The sequence below is a fragment of the Zea mays genome, chromosome 4, assembly GCF_902167145.1.
Source record: "Zea mays cultivar B73 chromosome 4, Zm-B73-REFERENCE-NAM-5.0, whole genome shotgun sequence".
Classification (NCBI taxonomy): Eukaryota; Viridiplantae; Streptophyta; class Magnoliopsida; order Poales; family Poaceae; genus Zea; species Zea mays.
This window is the reverse complement of record NC_050099.1, coordinates 36393297-36420539: the sequence shown is the minus strand read 5'-3', so window position 1 is coordinate 36420539 and position 27243 is coordinate 36393297. Positions and strand designations below refer to the sequence as shown.

Here is a 27243-nt window from a genome sequence, read left to right as displayed (position 1 = left end):
ACCCCAAGCAAACGGATGACGCCAGCACGCTCGCAAAGGACTTGCTGGGCGTCACCCTTGTACTTGAGACGACGGTGCAGTCTGCCCCTGACGTGACTTCGTCACCGCCCGTCGACCAAGAGGTACCGACCGATTCCCATCTCGTGCCTTTTGGATTCAGCCTCGACCCGCCAAGCGACTTCGCTTTGGTGGACGCTCTCATAGAGGCGAGTCCAAACCCTCCGGGGTATCGTATGCGGTCACCCTGGGACCGGCTGACGGCCGTCTCGACCTACGGGCCCTCGGGTTCCGAGGAAGATGACGAGCCCGACTTTAGTTGGGATTTCTCCGGACTTGGTAACCCCAGTGCCATGCGGGACTTTATGACCGCATGCGACTACTGCCTTTCTGACTGTTCCGACGGTAGCCACAGCCTCGGCGACGAGGACTGCGGCCCAAGTCGTGAATGTTTCCACGTCGATCTAGGGGATCCCGACGAAGGCAACCATCTTGGTATGCCGGAGAACGGTGATCCCCCTAGGCATGTGCCTCGCGTTGACATCCTTCGGGAGCTAGCTGTGGTCCCTGTCCCGGCGGGGGGTCATGACCCACAGCTCGAGCAAATCCGCGAGATGCAGGCCAGGCTCGACGAGGGAGCAGGAACACTTGAGCTGTTCCGCCGGGACATTGGGCAGGAATGGGCGGGCCAACCTATGGCCGGAGAAGTGCGTCATCTACCCCAGGGCATCCAGCACCGCATCGCCGACGATGTCAGGGTAAGGCCGCCACCGGTTTCTAGTGGGGTCGGCCAAAACCTGGCTGCAGCGGCAATACTTCTCCGCGCGATGCCGGAGCCATCTACCACCGAGGGGCGGCGTATCCAAGGAGAGCTCAAGAATCTCCTGGAGGATGTCGCGGTCCGACGGGCCGAAAGCTCTGCCTCCCGAAGGCAGGGGTACCCCTCGGAACATCGCGCCATGACTTCCCGATTCATGCGGGAAGCCTTGGTCCACACCGGGCGCACGCGCAACACAGCGCCTGTGGCCCCGGGTCGCCTCCGCAACGAGCACCATCACCGCAACCGTCGATCCCACCTCAACGAGAAGGTGCGCCGAGGCTACCACCCTAGGCGTGGGGGACGCTATGACAGCGGGGAGGATCGGAGTCCCTCGCCCGAACCACCCGGTCCGCAGGCTTTCAGCCGGGCCATATGACGGGCGCCGTTCCCGACCCGGTTCCGAACCCCGACTACTATCACAAAGTACTCGGGGGAGACGAGACCGGAACTGTGGCTCGCGGACTATCGGCTGGCCTGCCACCTGGGTGGAACGGACGATGACAACCTCATCATCCGCAACCTCTCCCTGTTCCTCTCCGACTCCGCTCGAGCCTGGCTGGAGCACCTGCCTCCAGGGCAGATCTCCAACTGGGACGACCTGGTCCAAGCCTTCGCCGGCAATTTCCAGGGCACGTACGTGCGCCCAGGGAACTCCTGGGATCTCCGAAGCTGCCGCCAGCAGCCAGGGGAGTCTCTCCGGGGCTACATCCGGCGATTCTCGAAGAAGCGCACCGAGCTGCCCAACGTCACCGATTCGGATGTCATCGGCGCGTTCCTTGCCAGCACCACCTGCCGCGACCTGGTGAGCAAGCTGGGTCGCAAGACCCCCACCAGGGCGAGCGAGCTGATGGACATCGCCACCAAGTTCGCCTCTGGCCAGGAGGCAGTTGAGGCCATCTTCCAGAAGGACAAGCAGCCCCAGGGCCGCCTACCGGAAGATGTCCCCGAGGCGTCAACTCAGCGCGGCACCAAGAAGAAAGGCAAGAAGAAGTCGCAAGCGAAACGTGACGCCGCCGACGCGGACCTTGTCGCCGCCGCCGAGTACAAGAACCCTCGGAAACCTCCCGGAGGTGCCAATCTCTTCGACAAGATGCTCAAGGAGCCGTGCCCCTATCATCAAGGGCCCGTCAAGCACACCCTTGAGGAGTGCGCCATGCTTCGGCGCCACTTTCACAAGGTCGGGCCACCTGCGAAAGGTGGCAGGGCCCGCGACGACGATAAGAAGGAATATCACAAGGCAGGAGAGTTCCCCGAGGTCCACGACTGCTTCATGATGTACGGTGGGCAAGTGGCGAACGCCTCGGCTCGGCACCGCAAGCAAGAGCGTCGGGAGGTCTGCTCGGTAAAGGTGGCGGCGCCAGTCTACCTAGACTGATCCGACAAGCCCATCACCTTCGACCAGGGCGACCATCCCGACCGCGTGCCGAGCCCGGGGAAATACTCGCTCGTTGTCGACCCCGTCATCGGCAACGTCAGACTCACCAAGGTCCTCATGGACGGGGGCAGCAGCCTCAACATCATCTACGCCGAGACCCTCGGGCTCCTGCGGATCAATCTGTCCTCGGTCCGGGTAGGCGCTGCGCCTTTTCACGGGATCATCCCCGGGAAACGTGTCCAGCCCCTCGGACAACTCGATCTACCCGTCTGCTTTGGGACACCCTCCAACTTTCGAAGGGAGACCCTCACGTTCGAAGTGGTCGGGTTTCGAGGAACCTACCACGCAGTGCTGGGGAGGCCATGCTACGCCTAGTTCATGGCCGTCCCCAACTACACCTACCTCAAGCTCAAGATGTCGGGCCCCAACGGGGTCATCACCGTCAGCCCCACGTACCGACACGCGTACGAATGCGACGTGGAGTGCGTGGAGTACGCCGAGGCCCTCGCCGAATCCGAGGCCCTCATCGCTGACCTGGAGAGCCTCTCTAAGGAGGCGCTAGACGTGAAGCGCCACGCCGGCAACTTCGAGCCAGCGGAGATGGTTAAATCCGTCCCTCTCGACCCCAGCAACGACGCCTCCAAGCAGATCCGGATCGGCTCTGAGCTCGATCCCAAATAGGGAGCAGTGCTCGTCGACTTTCTCCGCGCAAACGTCGACGTCTTCGCGTGGAGTCCCTCGGACATGCCCGGCATACCGAGGGATGTCGCCGAGCACTCGCTGGATATCCGAGCTGGAGCCCGACCCGTGAAGCAGCCTCTACGCCGATTCGACGAAGAAAAGCGCAGAGCCATAGGCGAGGAGATCCACAAGCTAATGGCGGCAGGGTTCATCAAAGAGGTATTCCATCCCGAATGGCTTGCCAACCCTGTGCTTGTGAGAAAGAAAGGAGGGAAATGGTGGATGTGTGTAGACTACACTGGTCTAAACAAAGCATGTCCGAATGTTCCCTACCCTCTGCCTCGCATCGATCAGATCGTGGATTCAACTACTGGGTGCGAAACCCTGTCTTTCCTCGATGCCTACTCAGGGTATCACCAAATCAGGATGAAAGAGTCCGACCAGCTCGCGACTTCTTTCATCACACCTTTCGGCATGTACTGCTATGTTACCATGTCGTTCGGTTTGAGGAATGCGGGTGAGACATACCAAAGGTGCATGAACCACGTGTTCAGCAAACACATTGGCCGAACGGTCGAGGCCTACGTCGATGACATCGTAGTCAAGACGAGGAAGGCCTCTGACCTCCTTTCTGACCTTGGAGCGACATTCCGATGTCTTAAGGCGAAAGGCGTAAAACTCAATCCCGAGAAGTGTGTCTTCGGGGTCCCCCGAGGCATGCTCTTGGGGTTCATCGTCTCCGAGCGGGGCATCGAGGCCAACCCGGAGAAGATCACAGCCATCACCAGCATGGGGCCCATCAAGGACTTGAAAGGCGTATAGAGGGTCACGGGATGCCTTGCGGCTCTGAGCCGTTTCATCTCGCGCCTCGGCGAAAGAGGCCTGCCTCTGTACCGCCTCTTAAGGAAGGCCGAGTGCTTCACTTGGACCCCTAAGGCCGAGGAAGCCCTCGGGAACCTGAAGGCGCTCCTCACGAACGCGCCCATCTTGGTGCCCCCCGCTGCCGAAGAAGCCCTCTTGATCTACGTCGCCGCTACCACTCAGGTGGTTAGCGCCGCGATCGTGGTTGAGAGACGAGAAGAGGGGCATGCATTGCCCGTCCAGAGACTAGTCTACTTCATCAGTGAAGTACTGTCCAAGACCAAGATCCGCTACCCACAAATTCAGAAGCTGCTGTACGCGGTGATCCTGACACGGCGGAAGTTACGACACTACTTCGAGTCTCATCCGGTAACTGTGGTGTCATCCTTCCCCCTGGGGGAGATCATCCAGTGTCGAGAGGCCTCGGGTAGAATTGCAAAGTGGGCGGTGGAAATCATGGGCGAGACGATCTCGTTCGCCCCTCGGAAGGCCATCAAGTCCCAGGTCTTGGCGGACTTTGTGGCTGAATGGGTCGACACCCAGCTCCCAACAGCTCTGATCCAACCGGAACTCTGGACCATGTTTTTCGACGGGTCGCTGATGAAGACAGGAGCAGGCGCGGGCCTGCTCTTCATCTTGCCCCTCGGGAAGCACCTACGCTACGTGCTACACCTCCATTTCCCGGCGTCCAACAATGTGGCCGAGTACGAGGCTCTGGTCAACGGGTTGCGCATCGCCATCGAGCTAGGGGTCTGACGCCTCGACGCTCGCGGTGACTCGCAGCTCGTCATTGACCAAGTCATGAAGAACTCCCACTGCTGCGACCCGAAGATGGAAGCCTACTGCGATGAGTTTCAGCGCTTGGAAGACAAGTTCTACGGGCTTGAGCTCAACCACATCGCCCGACGCTACAACGAGACTGCGGACGAGCTGGCTAAAATAGCCTCGGGGCGAACAACGGTTCCCCCGGACGTCTTCTCCCGAGACCTGCATCAACCCTCCGTCAAGGCCGACGACACACCCGAGCCCGAGAAGGCCTCGGCCCAGCCCGAGGCACCCTCGGCTCGGTCCGAGGCACCCTCGGCTCGGCCCGAGGCACCCTCGGCCCCCGAGGGTGAGGCTCTGCGCGTCGAGGAGGAGCGGAGCGGGGTCACGCCTAATCGAAACTGGCAGACCCCGTACCTGCAATATCTCCACCGAGGAGAGCTACCCCTCGATCGAGCCGAAGCTCGGCGGTTGGCACGGCGCGCCCAGTCGTTCGTCTTGCTGGGAGACGGGAAGGAGCTCTACCACCGCAGCCCCTCAGGCATCCTCCAGCGATGCATTTCCATCGCCGAAGGCCAGGAGCTCTTACAAGAGATACACTCGGGGGCTTGCGGCCATCACACAACGCCTCGAGCCCTTGATGGAAACGCTTTCCGACAAGGCTTCTACTGGCCGACCGCGGTGGCCGACGCCACTAGAATTGTCCGCACCTGCCAAGGGTGTCAATTCTATGCAAGGCAGACCCGCCTGTCCGCTCAGGCTTTACAGACCATACCCATCACCTGGTCGTTTCCTGTGTGGGGTCTGGACCTCGTCGGCCCCTTGCAGAAGGCACCCGGGGGCTCCACGCACCTGTTGGTCGCCATCGACAAATTCTCCAAGTGGATCGAGGTTTGACCCCTAAACAGCATCAGGTTCGAACAGGCGGTGGCGTTCTTCACCAACATCATCCATCGCTTTGGGGTCCCGAACTCCATCATCACCGACAACGGCACCCAGTTCACCGGTAGGAAGTTCCTGGACTTCTGCGAGGATCACCACATCCGGGTGGACTGGGCTGCCGTGGCTCACCCCATGATGAATGGGCAAGTAGAGTGTGCCAACGGCATGATCCTGCAATGGCTCAAGCCGCGGATCTACGACGACCTCAACAAGTTCGGCAAACGATGGATGAAGGAGGTCCCCTCGGTGGTCTGGAGTCTGAGGACAACGCCGAGCCGAGCCACGGGCTTCACACTGTTCTTTCTAGTCTATGGGGCCGAGGCCATCTTGCCCACAGACTTAGAATATGGTTCCCCGAGGACGAGGGCCTACGCCGACCAAAGCAATCGATCTAATCGAGAAGACTCACTAGACCAGCTGGAAGAGGCTCGGGACATGGCCTTACTACACTCGGCGCGGTACCAGCAGTCCCTGCGACGCTACCACGCCCGAGGGGTTTGGTCCCGAGACCTCCAGGTGGGCGACCTGGTGCTTCGGCTGCGACAAGACGCCCGAGGGCGGCACAAGCTCACGCCTCCCTGGGAAGGGTCGTTCGTCGTCGCCAAGGTTCTGAAGCCCGGAACGTACAAGCTGGCCAACAGTCAAGGCGAGGTCTACAGCAACGCTTGGAACATCCGACAGCTACGTCGCTTCTACCCTTAAGATGCTTTCAAGTCGTTCATACACCTCGGTCACATACAAAGTCTAGTCATCAAGGAAGGGTCAGCCTTGCCTCGGCAAAGCCCGACCCTCCCTCGGGGGCTAAAAGGGGGGAACCCCCTCTGCGTCAAAATTTTCCTCGAAAAAAGATCTTTTCTGCCAGAGTGTCTTTCATGCTTTTCGACTACTTCGAAAGTGGATCCTGAAAACGACAGAGTACACGTAAGCAGCCAAGGCTGACCGAGCCGAGGGACTCCTACGCCTCCGGGATACGGATACCTCACTCATCACCTTCTGCGATAAGTAACTCACGCTCGGATAAGTGATTCTGCGGACCGAACAAGTCTTCACGCTCGAAAACTCCTCTGCCGAAACGATTTTTCGGGCCTTCTCGACTACGTCGGTGACAGAACCCTATGGACGAGTAAGAGTGCACGTAAGCGGCAAGGCCGACCGAGCCGAGGGATTCCTACGCCTCCAGGATACGGATACCTCACTCGTCACCTTCCGTGAAAAGTAACTCTCGCTCGGACAAGCAATTCTGTTACCAACAAATAAGTCCAGATACTCGAAACAATAGGAAAAGGAACGCAGCCTTACAACACGATGACAGTATGTTTGGGCCTCGGCGGCCGCAGAAAACATACGCACACTACAAGATAACCCGATCCTGCAGGCTCGGATCTTGACAGTTGAAGGGAGCAGCAGCACCCTCGGCGTCAACTACACCTTCGGCAAAGTCCGGCATAGCCTCGGACGGCGACGCGGTCGGAGGATCTCCACCCCGAAGGACGACATCAGCACCACGCCCGGACCATCGCCGGCGGGGTCTTCTCCAGGAATCCGGCTCGAGCAGACGGCTCGGCCGGCCACCCCGAAGCCTCAGCTAGTTGTCCCCCGAGGACATCAGCCCGGCCCGTGGCCTCGGCAACTCAACTCCGGCGTCGGTCCCGCCAGTGGACGACCCGGCCAGGTTTCGGCCGATCAAGTCTTCTTTTTGAGCCAACTCTGCCTCTGTCCGTGCTGACACCGCTACCTCCGGCTTCGGCTCATCGAAGAGCGGCCGAGGGTTCCTTTAACTAGGCAAGAGAAGCCTCGGACAGCAAGGCCGACCGAGCCGAGGGACTCCTACGCCTCCGGGATACGGATACCTCACTCGTCACCTTCGCACGAGGCGACTCACGCTTGGTGAAGCGGTTCAGATAGCCGACAGGCGAGTCTTAGTGCTCGAAATGAGGAGAAAACACGGCTCCGTGCCAAAAATACATACATGTTCAGGCCCCGACAGCCACAATGAACAAGACACCAGCACTCAAGGTACCATTACAAACAGAACTTCGGTTCCACCTCCGCAGGTACGAACAACCCCACATGATCGGGGGGCCTGCGGAGCAACAGAAGGCCGACGGGTGGCTCGCCGCCGCCCGCTCCAACAATGACGACGACGACTTCTGCTCCGAGGGGCCGAACAACAGCAGCGATGACCTCGGGGTGAATGCTGCTGCCATAGGACCCTCGCCCACTTCCTCACTCGAGAGGCAAGGACGAGCAGAAGGCCATAGAGTTGGAGGTCAGTCCGTGGGCGGCACCGGCTATCTCGTCGGCGGAGAAACCTCTTCCGGCTACCGTGGCGGAAGGCGGCGCTGGAAGCGGCTATGAAGCCGCTTGGGTCAGAGAGCCGGACACGTGGCAGCTGCCAGCGCCACGAACGGCAAACGCCCTTCCCCCGATCACTGAGGGAAGGAGCGGGCCGCTGCCCGCGCAGAGACCGACCCCAACTCGGCGCACTCCCCTCCCCAGCACTGATGATGAACATCCTTGAAGCTGAGGGAGGGGCAGAGGCCGCAGCCCGGCTTGCTTCTCCCCACCCAGGGGCTGGTGGTCACCGTCTTGGGTGACCACCGACGAGGGGATACGGTCGGGCTGCCTGATGAAAATCCTTGAAGCCGAACGATGGCTGAAAGGTACCAACTTCCACGAAGATGTGTTCCTCCAACGACAAGGCGGAAGGATTTCGGGTGTTCCCCATCCGGGGGCTCGGAAGGTGGAAAGACGCGATGCATAGGGGAGCGCGAAGACATGGTCGCCTTTCAAGGGGGTCACCCTCCTTTTAAAGGCAACTCTCCCCACTTGCGCCCTCAGCCATCGCGGGCTGAGTCTTCTCCAACACGCTCCAAGGTCCTCCCCCTACGACACGGGGGCTGGGTCCCACGCGTCATGAAAGCTGGCCCAAGGCAGAAGAAGCCAAACCGCCGTGCGCGGTGCATGCAACTGCCCAGCGGTTACAAGCATTCCTCCACTTTCGCCCAGACCAGCGGGTGAAAGGGCGGACAGCCATGCAGTCGGCATGCAACCGCGCCAAGTGGGCGCACCCCTTCGACTCCAACGCGCCCAGCATGGAGGCCCAGGCCCACACGTCATGCAACCGGCGCGCCGGTTGCTACGTGCGAGCAACTGCACCGCCCCTCGCGCCACTACCGTGCCTCCTCGACTGTGGAACCAGTACCGCGACTCGAGGCAACCCTGCGTATGGCCCAACAGTGCCAGCCAGGCGCATCGGTCATGGGCCAGTCAGCCGCGGGAGAAGGCGCGACGGTCGATGCGGCCAAAAATGGGCCGACAGTAATGGCGGTGGCAGGCGGGCGGAAGCAGCGGTCATGTCGTCAGCCAAGCTCACGTCCCCTCATGGGACAGCGAGAGAACCCTCTCCCACGGCATGAAGACGGCGCGCCCGTGATCCGTTCCTTGAACGACTCGCGCACACGCAACGGCTGCCCCGCGAACCACTCGCCCCGTCGCATTAACTCTGCGGCGGGACAGGCGACACCTTTGGCAGGAGAAGCGGGCGACGCTTTGCCTTCTCCATAACGACCGCGTCAAAAAAGGTGCGCCACATCGTTTCGATTTCGTATCGTTTTCCTCTTTCTCTCTCTTACAACAGGGACCGAGAAAGGGGATACCCTGAAAGGGATCCTTCTCCGCGAAGGAAACGGGCCCCGAGCCCCCCTTACTGATCAGAGGTTCGAAGGCCGACCCCTCGGAGGGGTTCAACAGCCGCCTCAGAGCGCTCGGGCTCCGCGCCCACTACTGGTCAGAGGTTCGAAGGCCGGCCCCCCGGAAGGGTTCAACGGCCGCCTCAGGCCACTCGGGCTCCGCGCCCACTACTAATCAGGGGTTCGTAGGCTGGCCCTCGAAGGGTTCACAACCGCCTCAGACACAGAGCGAGGGATGACCCTGGGTACGTTCGATACATAACCAAGGCTCGGGCTACGCTCCTGAGGTACCCTAGGACATTTCCGAGACCAGCGGGAACGATCTTGTAACGGAATCCCATCAGAGGGAGGCATCGAGCCCTCGCACCCCGTCAAAAGGGGACCGGGTCCGGCAGATCACCCGCAGGTACTTTTGGAGCGTGCCTCCGGGCCTCTAGCCGACCCCTAACAAATGGGGCACGGGCGTCCACTCGGATTACCCATTAGCAGCTCACTGGAGACACCATGTTCGGCGCCCTCCAAGGGCAACATGGCGCTTTTCCCCCCCTCCTCCTTGCGGAAAGGCGACGCAGGGGCGTATGTAAAAAAAAGGTCGAGTCTGTCCTTGACCGTCCTCTCGCTCTGTGCGGAGGCTCGGGGGCTGCTCTCGCAAACCCGGCTCCGGCCAAACCGTTGACAGCGTCAACATACCAGCCCGAGAACTTGGGACCCGACCGTGCACCCGGGCTACGGCCAGCTCGCATGAGGGAACAACCAGACCGGCCGAAGCATCGCGAAACGCATTAAGACCTCGAAGGAGTCTAACCACTCCTCCGAGGCCTCGGGGGCTACACCCGGCGGGTGCGCTCACGCGCACCCACCGGAACAAAATGCAACCGAGAAAGGCCGGTCCCCTTGCAAAAAAGTGCGACAAAAGCCTCCAAGCGAGTATTAACACTCCCTTCGAGGCTCGGGGGCTACTGTCGGGGACCATAATTAGAGGTACCCTCAAGACTCCTAATCTCAGCTGGTAACCCTCATCAGCACAAAGCTGCAAAGGCCTGATGGGTACAATTAAGTCAAGGCTCGGTCCACTCAAGGGACACGATCTCGCCTCGCCCGAGCCCAGCCTTGGGCAAGGGCAGCCGACACCGAAGGATTCACGTCTCGCCCGAGGACCCCCTCAAGCAACGGGCGCACCTTCGGCTCGCCCGAGGCCCAGTCTTCGCCAAGAAGCAACCTTGGCCAAGTCGCCACGCCGACCGACTGTATCGCAGGAGCATTTAACGCAAACATTTAATGCAAAGGTGGCCTGACACCTTATCCTGACGCGCGCCCTTCAGTCGACAGAGCCGAAGTGACCGCAGTCACTTCGCCGCTCCACTGACCGGCCTGACAAGAGGACAGCGCCGCCTGCGCCGCTCCGACTGCTATGCCACTCGACAGAGCGAGGCTGACAGCAGCCAAGTCTGGCCTCAGGCGCCATAGGAAACTCCGCATCGCCCGACCCCAGGGCTCGGACTCGGGCTCAGCCCTGGAAGACGACGAACTCCGCTTCGCCCGACCCTAGGGCTCGGACTCGAGCTCAGCCCCGGAAGACGACGAACTCCGCTTCGCCCGACCCCAGGGCTCGGACTCGGGCTCAGCCCCAGAAGACGACGAACTCCGCTTCGCCAGACCCCAAGGCTCGGACTCGGGCTCAGCCCCGGAAGACGACGAACTCTGCATCGCCCGACCCCAGGGCTGGGACTCAGCCCTGGCCTCAGTCGACGGTCTCCGCCTCGCCCGACCCAGGGGCTCGGACTCGACCTCGGCCTCAGAAGACAGACTCGACCTCGACCTCAGAGGGGCCTCCACCTCGCCCAACCTAGGGCTCAGACCGACCACGTCACAGGAGGCGCCATCATTACCCTACCCCAAGCTAACTCAGGCTACGGGGAACAAGACCGGCGTCCCATCTGGCTCGTCCCGGTAAACAAGTAATGATGGTGCCCCGCATGCTCTATGACGACGGCGGCTCTCAGCCCCCTTACGGAAGCAAGGAGACGTCAGCAAGGACTCGACAGCCCCGACAGCTGTCCTTCCGCTAGGCTCCAGCGCTCCTCCGACGGCCACGACACCACACGAACCGGGTGCCAAAACCTCTCCGGCTGCCACGATGGCATGTACTTAGGGCACTAGCTCTCCTCCGCTAGACACGTTAGCACACTGCTACACCCCCCATTGTACACCTGGATCATTTCCTTACGCCTATAAAAGGAAGGTTCAGGGCCCTCTCACAGAATGTTGGCCGCGCGGGGAAGGACGGGACGGCGCTCGCGTAAGCCGCTCGCTCCCTCCTGCGTGGACGCTTGTAACCCCCTACTGCAAGCGCACCCGACCTGGGCGCGGGACAAACACGAAGGCCGCGGGTTTCCCCTTTTGCGCCTGTCTCCCTCCGGCTTCCTCCCCCCTTCGCGCTCCGTCTCGCGCCGACCCATCTGGGCTGGGGCACGCGGCGACAATTTACTCGTCGGTCCAGGGACCCCCCGGGTTCGAAACGCCGACAAAGTGATTACTAACAAAACAATCGATGGACTAAGGGTGGTTTTGATCTAAAAATTATGTACACAAATTATAATGCGAACTAAGTGAAGCAGCGATTACATTCCCCTCTAATTATGCCCCATTTGGTAGGACTTCGGTTTGGACTCTTCTCGCGGGATAACTGCTCTAGTAGAGGGTTGTAATACTAGCTCCAACAAGTACCTTTAAAGGGTCATGTACCTTAAATTTAGATAATAAAGTGGTCATCTACTCCCTCCAGCAGCATCCTCTAAACGATCCTTGAAAGTTGCCTAGAGGGGGGTGATAGGCGAAATCTAAAAATTATAATCTTAAGCACACACTACAAGTCAGGGTTAGCGTTAGAATGAATATTAAGTCCGGGAAAGAGGAGAAAAACAAATCAACCAAGAAATAAAGCGGATGGACACAGTGATTTGTTTTACCGAGGTTCGGTTCTAAAGAACCTAGTCCCCGTTGAGGTGGTCACAAAGACCGGGTCTCTTTCAACCCTTTCCCTCTCAGACGGTCACTTAGACCGAGTGAGGCTTCTTCCTTAATCCACGAGTCACTTAGACCCCGCAAGGATCACCACACAATTGGTGTCTCTTGCCTCGCTTACAAAGCACTTGTGAGTAAGAAGTGAGAAAGAAAAGAATGCCAATCCAAGCAAACAAGAGCAACAAAGAAACACAAATGATCCTTTCACAAGTTCTAATGAGCGAGAGTTGAATCAAGAACTTTGAGTGGATCGATCACTTGAATTGTGTCTTTGGAGTGAAGTCTATTGCTCTTGTATTGAATGCAATGTGTTGAATGCTTGGATTGTTGGAGTAGAGGTGGTTGGGGGGTATTTATAGCCCTCAACCACCAAAACAACCGTTGGGGGTGGCTGCTGTCGATGGGCGCACCGGACAGTCCGGTGCGCCACCGGACACTGTCCGGTGCGCCAGCCACGTCACCCAACCGTTAGGGTTCGGGCGCAGACGACCGTTGGAGCCTTTGTCTTCTAGTGGCACCGGACAGTCCGGTGCCGCACCGAACAGGTACTATTCGCTGTCCGGTGCGCCTCTGACGGCTGTTCTGCTCTGCCGCGCACTGTTTGCGCACTGTTCATCTGGATTTCAGCTTTTGCAGTCGACCGTTGTGCGAAGGAGCTGTTGCTCCGCTGGTGCACCGGACAGTCCGGTGGCACACCGGATAGTCCGGTGAATTATAACGGAGCTGCGTTGGAGAAACCCGAAGGTGGCAAGTTCAGAGTTGTACGGTCCTGGAGGGCACACTAGGGTTTCTTTGCTCCTTTCTTTTTGAACCCTAACTTGATCTTTTCAATGGTTTGTGTTGAACCTTTATGCACCTGGAGAATATATAATCTAGAGCAAACTAGTTAGTCCAATTATTTGTGTTAGGCATTCAACCACCAAAATTATTTATGGGAAAAGGTTAAACCCTATTTCCCTTTCAATCTTCCCCTTTTTGGTGATTGATGCCAATACAAACAAAAGCAAATATATAAGTGCAGAATTGAACTAGTTTGCATAAGGTAAGTGCATAAGTTACTTAGAATTAAACCAATTTATAGTTTTACTATATATGCATGGTTTGCTTTCTTTTATTTTAACATTTTGGACCACGCTTGCACCACTTGTTTTGTTTTTTGCAAATTCTTTTAGAAAGTCTTTTCAAAATCTTTTTGCAAATAGTCAAGGCATATGAATATGATTTCGAGAAGCATTTTCAAGATTTGTAATTTCTCCCCCTGTTTTAAATGCTTTTCCTTTGACTAAAACAAAACTCCCCCTGAATGAAATTCTCCTCTTAGTTTTCAAGAGGGTTTTAATAGATATCAATTGGAAATATATTGAGATGCTAATTTTTGAAAATATACCAATTGAAAATCATCATGCCAATTTGAAATATATCAACTGAAAATTTTCGAATTCAACTAAAAATTTTCGAAAGGTGGTGGTGCGGTCCTTTTGCTTTGGGCTAATACTCTCTGCCCCTTTGGCATTAATCGCCAAAAACGGAGACTTTGTGAGCCCTTGTTACTTTCTCCCCCATTGGTACAAGTAAATATGAGTGAAAGATTATACCAATTTGAGAGTGATGTGGAGTGATGACGAAGGGTAAATGATACTGATAGAGTGGAGTGGAAGCCTTGTCTTCGCCGAAGACTCCATTTCCCTTTCAATCTACGACTTAGCATAGAAATACACTTGAAAACACATTAGTCGTAGACATAAAAGAGATATGATTCAAAGTTATATAAATGAGCTATGTGTGCAAAGTTTCAATCAAAGTTCCGAGAATCAAGTATATTTAGCCCATTCCTAAGTTTGCTTAAGGTTTTCTCATCTAATGGTTTGGTAAAGATATCGGCTAATTGTTCTTTGGTGCTAACATAAGCTATCTCGATATCCCCCCTTTGTTGGTGATCCCTCAAAAAGTGATATGAATGTCTATGTGCTTAGTGCGGCTGTGTTCAACGGGATTATCCGCCATGCGGATTGCACTCTCATTGTCACATAGGAGAGGGACTTTGCTCAATTTGTAGCCATAGTCCCTGTGGGTTTGCCTCATCCAAAGTAATTGCACGCAACAATGGCCTGCGGCAATGTACTCGGCTTCGGCGGTAGAAAGAGCTACTGAGTTTTGTTTCTTTGAAGCCCAAGACACCAGGGATCTTCACAGAAACTGACAAGTCCTTGATGTGCTCTTCCTATCAAATTTACACCCTGCCCAATCAGCATCTGAATATCCTATTAAATCAAAAGTGGATCCCTTGGGGTACCAAAGTCCAAACTTAGGAGTATAAACTAAATATCTCATGATTCTTTTCACGGCCCTAAGGTGAACTTCCTTAGGATCGGTTTGGAACCTTGCACACATTCATACTAAAAGCATAATATCCGGTCGAGATGCACATAAATAGAGTAAAGATCCTATCATCGACCGGTATACCTTTTGATCTATGGATTTACCTCCCGTGTCGAGGTTGAGATGCCCATTTGTTCCCATGGGTGTCTTGATGGGCTTGGCATCTGTTGGGGACTCGTTCTCAAATGCTATGAATTAAGAACAAGGCAACATAAAATGTTATATGTTAATGCTCTTCATCCAATGAAGCATTATTCCTTTAAGGATTAATGAACTTTGGACGAAGGTTTAAGACGATACGATTACGAAGGTTGAACCTTCGTAATTGAATTCTAATAGATTATATAAAATAATACGAAATACGAAACATTAAAGACAAATAAATTATAAATGAACAACATCGCTTTTATATTATCTCCATTGAATGTGTCCAAATATTAAATACATTTATACCTCTGCCTTGACAAAGATTAATTCCCGATTGACGCGATTGCAATTACCGGAAAGCGTGAACAGTAAAGGAATACTGTTCACTATTTATAGGCACAGGACACAGCCTGTGAGGAATTACAATTATGCCCCTCATAAAAGTTTACAACAACGACTCAAACATTTATGGACTAAAAGGTCATTCTACTTTTAAGTCGGTTTGTAATTCCGAAGCTTCATGAAGAGGAACCTTCGGTCATCATATGCGGACAGCTTCAGCCGAAGCTGTTTCTCCCTGCAGGACCTTCGGCGACGAAGCATAGTCCCAACAGTAGCCCCTTCGCGGTGCTAGATCGTTTTTTGTAACGAGCTTGATCCGTGAAAAAAGTCTCTTAGGCTTCGGGAAGCCGAAGGTCCGAAAAACACCTTCCCTAAGCTCGTTGTCGAGAAACGATTCAGTTTCCGAGCGCGTAGCGGTCCCACCCTGCAGAGTTACTATTTGGTCTCTGCGGTCCACTGGGCAGCGGGTGCAAGCAGCTGTTCGCCTGGTGTAAAAATCCTGACGATTCACCTTCTTACCTGCAGCACTATATAAACAGACGGGTAGGTGTGAAGTTACCACAACATTCATTGCTATTGCACTGTTTTGCTGCCAAAATTTTTAACCATAGCCGAAGCTTGACTCTCGGAATCAAACGAAGCTCCAGTTTAAAGCCTACTTCGCTAGAAGAAAAAGTTTCGGAAGAAAAAGTTTTTAGTTCCCAAAAAATTCAGAATTAAATGGCCAGAGTGCGCTCTAACTAGGCCTGGGAATGGGTCATAATCCGATCCTAACCCCACTTCAATCCTAGAATACTAAGAGTAGATCCAGCCCTATTTAAATCCAAACTAATTTGGTGCAGCTCAATCCAAACTGATTTTAAAGCCTTTGCCACCCAACCCTGCCCCGATCCTTTAAAAATCCATGACAATATTACATTAGCAATCCAAGGGCCCCCACAAACATGCAAGCACCACCACTAGCTTATTGAATTAGTATAATCCATGGGCTCACACATACATGGCCACCCATTGCAGAACGCAAGTCTACCAAAAAACTATTTACATCCATCTGTCTCAAAATACACATCATAAGCATATATATCAGTCCCGGAACTGACAGCAAACATCTTAGCTGGATAGCAGGCAACGATTCACAATGAAATTGCTTTTCCACATTTCCATCATCTTCTCATGGACGGTGGCCGAACGGTTCAGCTGGATAGCAAGCAACGGTTCAGCTGGATAGCAGGCAACGGTTCAGTAGTTCCCAAACAACGGTTCAGTAGTTACCTTGAATGTGCATGGATGAAGGAGAGGTAAGTCACTTTGTTATCACTGAATCATTGATCTTGCTACACTCAACAACAGGCTATTCTACTAAACATCTGCTCATTGGACCTAAATCTGAAAATGGTGAATCATGAAATTGAGTTTGTATTAAAGAAATGGTGGTGAGCTACCTGCAATTACTAATCCAATTATTTATAAAATCTGAATTACTGCATTGTTGCAGTCTTGCTGCTCCAACAGTGAAAATGTTTCTAAAGAGATGAAACTTTAGTGATTAAGAAAATGAAAGATTATTGTTTTACCTACATCAAATTTCCCAATCATCTTCTTCATCATCTGAATCAAACATTCGCTTTCCTGTCATTGGTTCACCTACATGAATTAATGTAGATAATTCAAGTCATTGTCATGTAGTTCATTGTTGCCGATGTAAAGATAAGATAGAAGCAAAGTATACTTTTATATGATAATTTACCTTCTTCTTCATCATTGAATCCAATCAACCAGTCTTTGGCACAGACTAAAGCTTCAAGTGTTTCAGGAGATAGTGATGTCCTATTTTTTCCAAGAATTCTACCAGCTGCACTAAAGGCAGATTCTGAGGATACCGTACTCACAGGAATAGCCAAAAAATCTCTAGCCATCAAAGACAATATTGGATAGGCATCTATGTTTTTCTTCCACCATCCTAAAACATTGAAGTTTTCATCTGGCTTGACAAGGATCCTAGGGTCCTCCAAGTAAGTATCCATTTCTGTTCGCTCTGGACGGGCATCCATATTTTGAGATGCAAATTGAGCAAATGCATGTTCCACCCTTCTTTTACCACATAGAGGTGAAGAAGTAAAAGTCTCACTTCTCATCAGATCCTCATGAGGAATAAAGACAGGCAAACTAGGACTCCTTATGATTTTCTCATACTCTAGGTAATATTTCTTCAAGTACCTTTTTAGCTCCCTCATCTTCACATCAACATTATCACCAATTGTGTAGAAATAGAACTTGACAAATTCGGTCTTCATTGATGGATCTAGAACAGCAGCTATGAGCAACATGTTGGAGGCTTGTTCTCAAGTGCTATGAATTAAGAACAAGGCAACATAGAAAATGTTAATCGTTAAAGTCCTTCGTCCTCCGAAGCATTATTTCCCTTAGGATGTAATGGCTTGCGGACGAAGGCTATGAAGGACATACCTTCATATATTCATTAAACAATGGCGAAGGATGAAATATAAAGAATATAAAAGATAACATGGACAATCATATATTATTATCGAGCATAAACAAAAACATTGTTGAATTACAAGTGTACCTTCAATCGGAAGAAGATAACAGTACAAGCGTGACGCAAAAAGCGAATGCTAAGTCAGCGTGAACAGTACGGGGATATTGTTCACCTATTTATAGGCACGGGACACAGCCCATACAAAATTACATTCATGCCCTTTACATTTGATAATAATTCTATGGTAATCTATCGAGGTCTGAATAGCCTTTTCATCTTTAAGTCGGTTTCATTTTCTGCAACCACGCCGAAGCTTTCCTGCTAACATCTTCGGCGTTGTACCAAGACCTTCGTATTATCCTGGTCTTCTCCTACCGTGACACCGACTTGAGTTCGAAGGTACCTGTTCACACATTATACTTCCAGAAATACTGTTAAATCCTGTTTTTGAGGACCTTCGGATGCCGAAGGTCCCCAACAGTAGCCCCTCGCAATATTAATTTGTTCAAAATAACGAATTTAGATTGCGACGTGAACGAAGGCTTTACGCCGAAGGTCCGAAAAAACACCTTCCCTTTGCTAGAATAGCAACAATCACTGACAAGCGGGGTCTTTGAATTTTCAACGCGCTTGGCGTATAAATACGGGCATACCGCAAACTCATTTGACACGCTTTCTGGCCAACTGCTCTCGCTTACTCAATTTTTAGCTCTTGTGCACTGCGATTTGCTAGGCTTTTGGTTTTGAAGCTTCGGCTTTGAAAATAGTTTTTTAGCGTTTCCGAAGATGTCTGAAGATAAGAAGACTGTTGCTGAGATGAAGCTGAGCCTTGACGAAGAGAAAAACTTGGGGTTTCTTATAGCGATGTCAAAGACCAATACAGAAAAAATTACCAAGGAGATTCTGGAAGGTTTGTCTGAAGATACTGGTGACAGTGATAGCTATGATGTAGACAGTGGTGGTGAGGACTCCGAAGATCGTCCCTGGCGACCAAGCCATTCAGTTTATGGTAAATCAACTATCAAAGAGAATCATCTTGTCAACATGAGAGGAAGGTATTTCCGGGATTTGTCCATTGTGAGAGCCGACGAAGGGGAAAAAACTTGCCCACACCCTGAAGAGAATGAAGTCGTAGTGTACCGAAGCTTTTTGAAAGCTGGACTGCGATTTCCCTTGAGTAGCTTCGTTGTGGAGGTACTGAAAATATTCGAAGTCTATCTCCATCAACTTACCCCCGAGGCAATTATAAGGCTAAATATCTTCGTGTGGGCCGTGAGAAGCCAGGGTCTGAAGCCTGATGCAAAAAGTTTCTGCAATATACACGAATTATCATACGAAACAAAACCTTGGGGTAAGGAACAATATCACAATAATTTTGGCTGCTACAATTTCGTTTCTCGGTCCGGGTCAAGCTGTCCCGTGCCGACCTTTCGGAAGAGATGGCCCGGCGACTGGATGACAGAATGGTTTTATGTGAAGAGTGATCTGACAGCGCGAGAAGATATCAAAGGTATAATTATGCGCCCTATTTGGCAAAGCTTCGGCCTTCGGAGGCCGAAGGTTGAAATGAGTGAGGCTGCCGAAGAATGCCAGAGGGCCTTCGGTGTTATCTGTTCTTTTATTGGAACGAGGGACTTAGTACAAGAGCATATCGCCTTCAGGGTATGGCCACTTGCGGAGAAATGGGAAATGCCACAAGAAACCATAAAAGAGGCCGGCGAAGATGGACTTATCAGGTTGAAGTACACCTTTAAGTTTGGAGATAAATTCGTTGAACCAGATGATGACTGGTTAAAAAGCATTGAAAATTTAAGTGATGAGCTGCTTGGGACCTATTCGAAGGCCGAAGACACTGCAATGTCAGCAGCCTTCGGAGGCCGGAAAAAGAAGAGGCTGAATCGGGTATTTGATGCAATCGGGTTTGTCTACCCTGACTATTGCTATCCCATTCGAAGGCAGAAGAGAAAAAATACAACCTCTGCAAAAGAAGAAGCTGCAGCTGCTCCTAGCGAGCCAGAACCGAAAAGAAAAAAGATAAAGGTCCTTACACATCGGCCGCGCTATATTGAACCAGCTTCGGTGCCTGAGTTTACCGGAGAAACTTCTTCGGCCATCGAAGCTGAAAAACCAAACGAGCCAACTTTGCTGCCAGATGTCGCAGAAACGGCCGAAGTGCCAACAAAGATAGAATTGGAACAATCAAAAATTTTGTTATCAGAAACGAAAGAGAAAGCCAAAGTGCCGTCCACAGAAAAAATGGAAAAGGTAAAAGAAGCAACTGAGGGTTCCAAAATATCAGAAGTTTTGAGTCCTGCGGCAAACATTGAGACAGTGAAAAATCAAAAAGTGCCAGTAGTGACTCCGAAAAGAAAGAGAATGGCTAACGTGCTGGATGTACTGGAAACAATCAAATCTTCAAGCACACCTCCGAAGAAGGCTGCTGTTATTCCTGAAACAACAACTGAAATTTCTGGTTCTGAAGCTCCAGAGCAAGAGATTGAAGCCGAAGCTGGGCCCTCAGAGCCCGCAAAGATAAAACTCTTGGAAAGTGAGGCAGAAAAAATAGCAAAGCCAACTTTTGTTGAAGACACCGGTGTTATTGCCCCCGAAGCATCCCCCAAAGTTCGTGATTATATTGTTCGTCATGCTTCGGGGAAAAAACTATCAGAGAAAGAAGAGCAAGAGGCCCAGCACTATGCTCAAAAATTGAAATATCCAAAGGGGGCGTCAATGGCAGTGGAGAAGAAGACTTCTTGTATTGCCTCCCCGATAGCAAGGAAATTTCTGTCTGTCGGGAGATAAGCAAGAGCTTCGGATACCCAACTTTAGAAGACGGGCTCTCGGTGCTGTCAAAGAACGATCTGGAAGACAGCCTGGCTTACAATAGCTTAAAGGTGCGACAAATGAAATTCTTGTATTATTTTTTTTTTGTTGAGTCCAAAATTTTTCGTTTGTTAAAACCTATTGACGCACACATATTTCTTTTTGCAGGGCCTGATACTTAGCAATGCCCTCAGGGCACAGAAAAATGCTGAAGACGAAGGATGTACTATAGCCCTGAGCAACCTTCGTTCCGAAGTAATTGAACTGAGGAACGAAGGTCTCGAAAAAGATAAAATATTATACTCATTGATAAATAAAATAAAGGAAGACGAAGCTGCTTTTAAAAGTCAAGCTGAAGCTCAGAAGCGCGAAATTGAAGACCTTCGGAAACAACTGGCCAGAGCCAAGGAAGAACGCATACTTGAAGAAACAAAGCGTGAACTCAGCGATCAATGGGCAGATCACCTAGAAGTGACTGTTGAAGAGCTTCGTTCGTCCAAAAAGAGATGCTATAACAAGTCTATAGATTGTGTTAAGAAGTTAAAGGCTAGCTTCGCCAAGGTCGGCGCATTCTCAAGTGAGGAAAACTTTTCGAGAGGCAATCCCGAAGGTGTCATCGAATGGATTGACCACGAAGCTGAAGCCTTCGAAGAAATTTTAAATAGCCGAGGAGATATATGTGCCTTCTCTGGTGCCAGAGGGATTGCCACCATCTTAGAGAAGAAGGGCTGCGAACATGTAAAAATTTTAGCTCAATCCGAAGCTGCTTTGCCCTTTGAAGATGCAAGAGATCCTTCGGCTGAAGCTAGTATAATTGGTGGAAAATTTTTTACTGATATCTGGGATAATGGTGGCCGAGAAATGGCCGGAGAGATTATTCGAAGAAGTGAAAAGGGCATTCACGATGCTAGAGAAGTAGCTGAGGCTGCTGAAAAGAGCGCAGAGGCCGAAGGTCAATTAGGTATTAACTAATAGTTTTTATCGTGTTGTAATCTTAGGTTTTAAGATTTGTTTGCGATTTGTAAAAGCAATGTAGCCGTATCCTGTCTTGCTTCAGATCCGACTAAAGCGTCTTCGGGCCCTCAGCCGAAGGGAGACGACGAAATTAAAAAGATGGCTGAAGATATTATGGACGAAGTCGTCAGCCGGCTCCTGAACGAGGCTGCAGAAGTCGTTTTGAGAGAAGATTAAGTACTTTTGTAAAAACTTCTGAAATGTAATATAGTGTAACATTTTGTAACCCCAAATGTAATATACCTATTTTTGTTAGTCAATTCTTTACGATGCATGAAACTTTACACGTACCGCTTTTGAGTCTTTGACAAAAAAACACCTTCCCTTCTTTTCATGCTTCGTGAAGAAGAATTTTTCTTTGTCACAACAATATCCAATGTTCTGATGAATAATATCCAGGCTTCGTGAAAATATTTTCCGAAGCTACATCTCCGAAGATCAATGATATATCTTTTTGTGACTATGATTTCTCCCTTTCAAAGCGTTCTTCTGTAGATTAATAATGTATCCACCTCTTGTGCCATGTGCAAAATGATGTATGATGCTTATGCTATGCGAAATGATGTGATGATGTCATGTTATGTGAGATGATGTTTATTCCGAAGATACATACGCATCCCTGCAATAAAACACAATCTTTTATAAGCCTCCCTTAGGAGCTTCTTCGCCTTTTACTTCAGCGGAATCAGCGTTTATTTTTCGCTGTAAGCCTCCCTTAGGAGCTTCTTCGCCTTTTACTTTCAGCGGTATTCGCGTTGACTTTTCGCGCTTCGCCTTTTACTTAGGCGGTATCAGCGTTGACTTTTCGCTGTATGCTCTGCATTCCCTTTGGAACGACTTTGGAGCAGAAAACTTACACTGCGCTCCCTTTGGAACGACTTTTTGTGACTTCGGCAAACTTACTCTGCGTTCCTTAGAACGACTTTTTGTTGCTTCGAAGAATTTTCGATAGTTCAAAGGTCCTTTTTATTATCACAAGCCTGTGAAGAAAACATATTTTTCTTGTAGGAATCAACGAAACTAATTACATGAAACCTAAACAATGCCCTTTATTACAGAAAATAAAACTGAATGAAAAAGATTGTTATTAAGGTAGGATATTCGTCAATAAATGTGCTTTGACTCTGGCACAGTGCTATTGACTGTACGAGCTTCGGACTGCTCTCTGAAATCCCTCTGGTGTGGAGCATACTGGCTCCCTTCTGGCTGCTGGCCTTGTTGCAACGGAGGTGGAGGCGGAGGCTGTTGCCAGGAAGCTTGAGGCTGACTCGCCGAAGCAACAGAAACTGCAGGATGGTTGCCCACATATTCTGGGATGTAGGGCGAATGATACGAAGCTGTATGCATGACCTGCTTCGGCTGAGCTTGTTGTGCTGCGGCTTCAGCTATTTCCTTTTGCTTCTGAATAGTAACATGGCACATCCTGGTGGTATGGCCTTTGTTCTCACCGCAGAATAAGCAAAAGATTCTTCTCGGTTGATCTCCAAATCTTCCTCCAAAGCCCCTGGCGCCTCTGCCTCTTGGAGCTGGTGGTCGGAAGGAGCTTTGCTGTTGCCCCGAAGCCTGTGAGGAGCATTGTGGCCTTTGCTGTTGGCTTCCTCTGTCATCATTTTGTGTAGAGTTATGAATTGATCTCACGTGCCTCGGGTAGAACCTCCCTCCGAAGCCCCTGGTCATTTCAGAAAACCTGAAAGCCTCCTCCCTTCTTTGGCGAAAATCATTATCGGCCCGGATGTACTCGTCCATCTTCTGGAGAAGCTTCTCCAAAGTTTAAGGAGGCTTCCTGGCGAAGTACTGAGCTGACGGACCTGGCCGAAGCCCCTTGATCATGGCCTCGATGACAATTTCATTGGGCACCGTTGGTGCCTGTGCCCTCAAACGCAAGAACCTTCGGACATACGCCTGAAGGTATTCTTCATGATCCTGAGTGCACTGGAACAGAGCCTGAGCAGTGACCGGCTTCGTCTGAAATCCTTGAAAGCTAGTTAACAACAAGTCCTTCAGCTTCTGCCATGAAGTGATCGTTCCTGATCGAAGGGAGGAATACCAGGTTTGAGCAACACTTCTGACAGCCATAACGAAAGATTTGGCCATGACTGAAGCATTGCCACCATACGAAGACACTGTTGCTTCGTAGCTCATCAAAAACTGCTTCGGGTCTGAGTGGCCATCGAATACGGGGAGCTGAGGCGGCTTGTAGGACGGAGGCCAAGGTGTAGCCTGCAGCTCAGCGGACAGAGGAGAAGCATCATCAAAAACAAAATTCCCATGATGGAAATTGTCATACCAGTCATCCTCGTTGGGAAAACCCTCCTGATGAAGGTCTTGATGCTGAGGCCTTCGGTGTTGCTCATCCTGAGCAAGATGACGAACTTCTTCAGAGGCTTCGTCTATCTGCCTCTGCAGTTCAACTAGCCTGGCCATCTTTTCCTTCTTCCTCTGTACTTGTTGATGAAGCATCTCCATATCTCTGATCTCTTGATCTATCTCGTCCTCTGGTGGTGTCGGACTGACAGCCTTCCTTTTCTGGCTTCGGGCCTCCCGCAGGGAGACTGTCTCCTGATTGTGGTCCAGTGGTTGCAGAGCTGCAGCCCCAGTCGCTGAAGCCTTCTTCGGCGCCATAACGAAGGTTTATGATCGCCGAAGGTGTTCAAAAAACTCAGAGTGGAAGTGAGTTCACCGGAGGTGGGCGCCAATGTTGGAGGCTTGTTCTCAAGTGCTATGAATTAAGAACAAGGCAACATAGAAAATGTTAATCGTTAAAGTCCTTCGTCCTCCGAAGCATTATTTCCCTTAGGATGTAATGGCTTGCGGACGAAGGCTATGAAGGACATACCTTCATATATTCATTAAACAATGGCGAAGGATGAAATATAAAGAATATAAAAGATAACATGGACAATCATATATTATTATCGAGCATAAACAAAAACATTGTTGAATTACAAGTGTACCTTCAATCGGAAGAAGATAACAGTACAAGCGTGACGCAAAAAGCGAATGCTAAGTCAGCGTGAACAGTACGGGGATACTGTTCACCTATTTATAGGCACGGGACACAGCCCATACAAAATTACATTCATGCCCTTTACATTTGATAATAATTCTATGGTAATCTATCGAGGTCTGAATAGCCTTTTCATCTTTAAGTCGGTTTCATTTTCTGCAACCACGCCGAAGCTTTCCTGCTAACATCTTCGGCGTTGTACCAAGACCTTCGTATTATCCTGGTCTTCTCCTACCATGACACCGACTTGAGTTCGAAGGTACCTGTTCACACATTATACTTCCAGAAATACTGTTAAATCCTGTTTTTGAGGACCTTCGGATGCCGAAGGTCCCCAACACAACACAATATTAGGATTTTCCCAATATTTTTGGAACTTAGCATACATAACATTTGCCATCTCATTAATGAGTTCATTTGAGTTCCAAGTCACATCAAGCAGCACACCTCGGATAACGAGCAACAACTTGAGAAAAAGATGAGATGTGGGATGTCTATCCGCTGAGAATGCTTTGGTTGCATCACTAAACTCTTGTAGAAAACCATGAAGAGCTTCTGCCTTTGACCAATCTTCTTCAGTGGGACATTCATGATGTTGCTCTGTTGCATACCTATTAAGAGCAGCCTTATATTTTAGTGCTTCATTTAACATATCATAGGTTGCATTCCAACGATGTGGAACATCAAGAATCAGCCCTGATTTACTTTTAAGACCCAATACTTGAACAATAGAATTGAAGATTTGCAAACGAGATGGTGTAGATGTCACGACCTTGATAATATCCCTCACGCTCCCGATTGCATTGGGAACGACTTTCAGTCCAGCTTGAACCATGATATTGAGCACATGAGAAGAACATCTCACATGGAGGTGTTCACCACTAAAAAACATCTGACTACCCAATGCATCTCGCATATCTTTCATTGCTCTATTGTTTACACTAGCATTATCCAATGTTAGAGTAAACAAATCCCCAACCAATCCCCACTCTAGCAAACAAGAGGTAATACCATCTTGCACAGCATAAGATGTATGAGGGAAGGAAATTTTCTTGAATGCAATGATCTTTTTGTGCAAATCAAAGTCTTCACTAATGAAATGTGCTGTTACACCAAGATAGCCAAGGTTTTGGTTAGAGGACCAAAGATCGGCAGTCAAACTAACATGGGATTTCAACTTCGTAAACTGGTCCATCAATTGCAACTTCTCCTCTTCATACAACAAAATGCAATCTGAACGGACAGTCTGTCGACCGACTAATCGAAAAGATGGTTGGCAGTAATTTATCATTTCTTTCCAGGATGGATCTTCACACTTTCGAAATGAAATCTCTGCGCTAAGGAAGTACTTGGCTATTAGACCTAGAAAGACTACAGGGTCGAAAACATGAGCCTCATCAGGTTTTGTTTTTTGGGTCGCTAAGAACCTTTGTCTCTCTTCTTGTGAAATTGCATGGCAATACGTAGAAATGTGCCTATTCAGATGAGTTGTACCTTTACCCGCAACAGAAGATAAGTCGGCCTTACAGTATTTGCAGATCGCCTTCTCTTTCCCATCTACTAGCTCTGAATCAACATAATCCCAAACTTTAGCCCTTCTTTTTGTTGATCTGCTTGACTGATCAGTTGAGATAACATCATCCATTTCTGGAGCTGATGAAACCCTCTCCATGGCTAGACTGCAAGATCACCAAATGAAAATCGTTACACAAGTTATAAGTGAGGCACACGCCTAGGAATATGGCCTAAAAAATCACAACCAATTTTTGACTTATTCCTAGCGTACTTAACAATTTAAATCACCATATGACTTATTACTGTCGTCCAGCCCCTGCGCGGACCCAGCCAAGGTGCTACATTCATTTAACATACGTACAATTCTTACTTTTCTTTCCAAGAGATCAAATAATTGATTTTTTTTTCTTAAATTTAAATAAAAGGTTCAAAGCGAATATAACTGGATTGGTTGTAGAATATGCATTTTATTTGAAGATATAAACTGCTACTGCAACTGCAAGAAATGATAGGGCACAGAGCAGATCAATCTACACTGCTACTGCATGGTTTGGCTTTGATCGCAACTGTGAATCGCTGGACCTACAACATCTGCACATGCAGTGATGCCTGAGTTATAATTTAAACATAATATAAGAAGCTGATTATAATTATACTCCTACACATGATAACAAAGGTTGTGCAAGGTTAAGCAGATAGCAGGCACACATCCTTGCTCGCTATCCTCGCTCGACAAGGCATCAGTGCATCACAGTGTCGGACAATGCTAGACTTGTTACTGGCAAGGCAACAGAAAGGTAGCCTCTGAACCAAATGCAGTGGAGGCGGTAACCTAGAGACAGCGAAAGGCCGCCAGCCACTGCGAGTCTGCGAAGCACTCCACCCAGGCAGGCAGGCGGCAGGCCAACGCCACCCGAAGGCGGCAGATCTGGAGCGGGGCCGCCGGCGCCAGAATCCGCCGCGATTCTGGTGAGGGTGTTGGATCTAGCGCGCGGCTCCGATCGCCGCAGGGGAGGTGTCGATGGCGTGCGTCGCTTGCAGGCTGAAGCGACAGGGCGTGCTGCAGGCACCGGCGGGGGGCCCTCAGCGCTCACCGCCGCTCTTTGGACGACCAAACCGTGGAGGAAGACACTACAGCCTACAGGAACCACGGGTTGTGCCTTCTCACATGATCCATGGGTTGTGCCCTTCACATGGTCCACGGACACGATTGGGCCAGGTTTGATGATCGATCTGTGCTGGCCCTTTAATGAAATGGCTTGATCCAACCCTATCCTAATCAACAGTGAACCAAAAAAGATCCAAAATTATTAGCCCATAAATTTGGAGGCCCTTTATACCCATGAGTTTTTATGGCCCATT

The 27243-nt window shown here is 50.7% G+C and overlaps 1 protein-coding gene across 1 annotated transcript; it reads right to left on the bottom strand.

Annotated features, from left to right (window-relative positions):
- Nucleotides 1-16337: 16337 nt before the first annotated feature.
- On the bottom strand, nt 16338-26096 carry LOC103653090 (uncharacterized). The gene is made up of 4 exons (XM_020551815.2): nt 25894-26096; nt 16773-16877; nt 16604-16669; nt 16338-16411 (listed from the first exon to the last, which is right to left on the bottom strand). The coding sequence occupies exons 1-3, from the start codon at nt 26036-26038 to the stop codon at nt 16605-16607; spliced, it is 315 nt and encodes a 104-aa protein (XP_020407404.1). The 5' UTR covers nt 26039-26096; the 3' UTR covers nt 16338-16411; nt 16604.
- Between the last annotated feature and the right edge of the window lie 1147 nt (nt 26097-27243).

Coding starts and splice junctions, on each gene's coding strand:
- LOC103653090 (XM_020551815.2), bottom strand. CDS start 26,038: ATGGAGAGGGTTTCATCAGCTCCAGAAATGGATGATGTTATCTCAACT. Junction 16,878..25,893: donor GAAGGCGATCTGCAAATACT/GTAAGGCCGACT, acceptor CCTTTAGTGCAG/CTGGTAGAATTCTTGGAAAA. Junction 16,670..16,772: donor ATTCAATGATGAAGAAGAAG/GTAAATTATCAT, acceptor TAATTCATGTAG/GTGAACCAATGACAGGAAAG.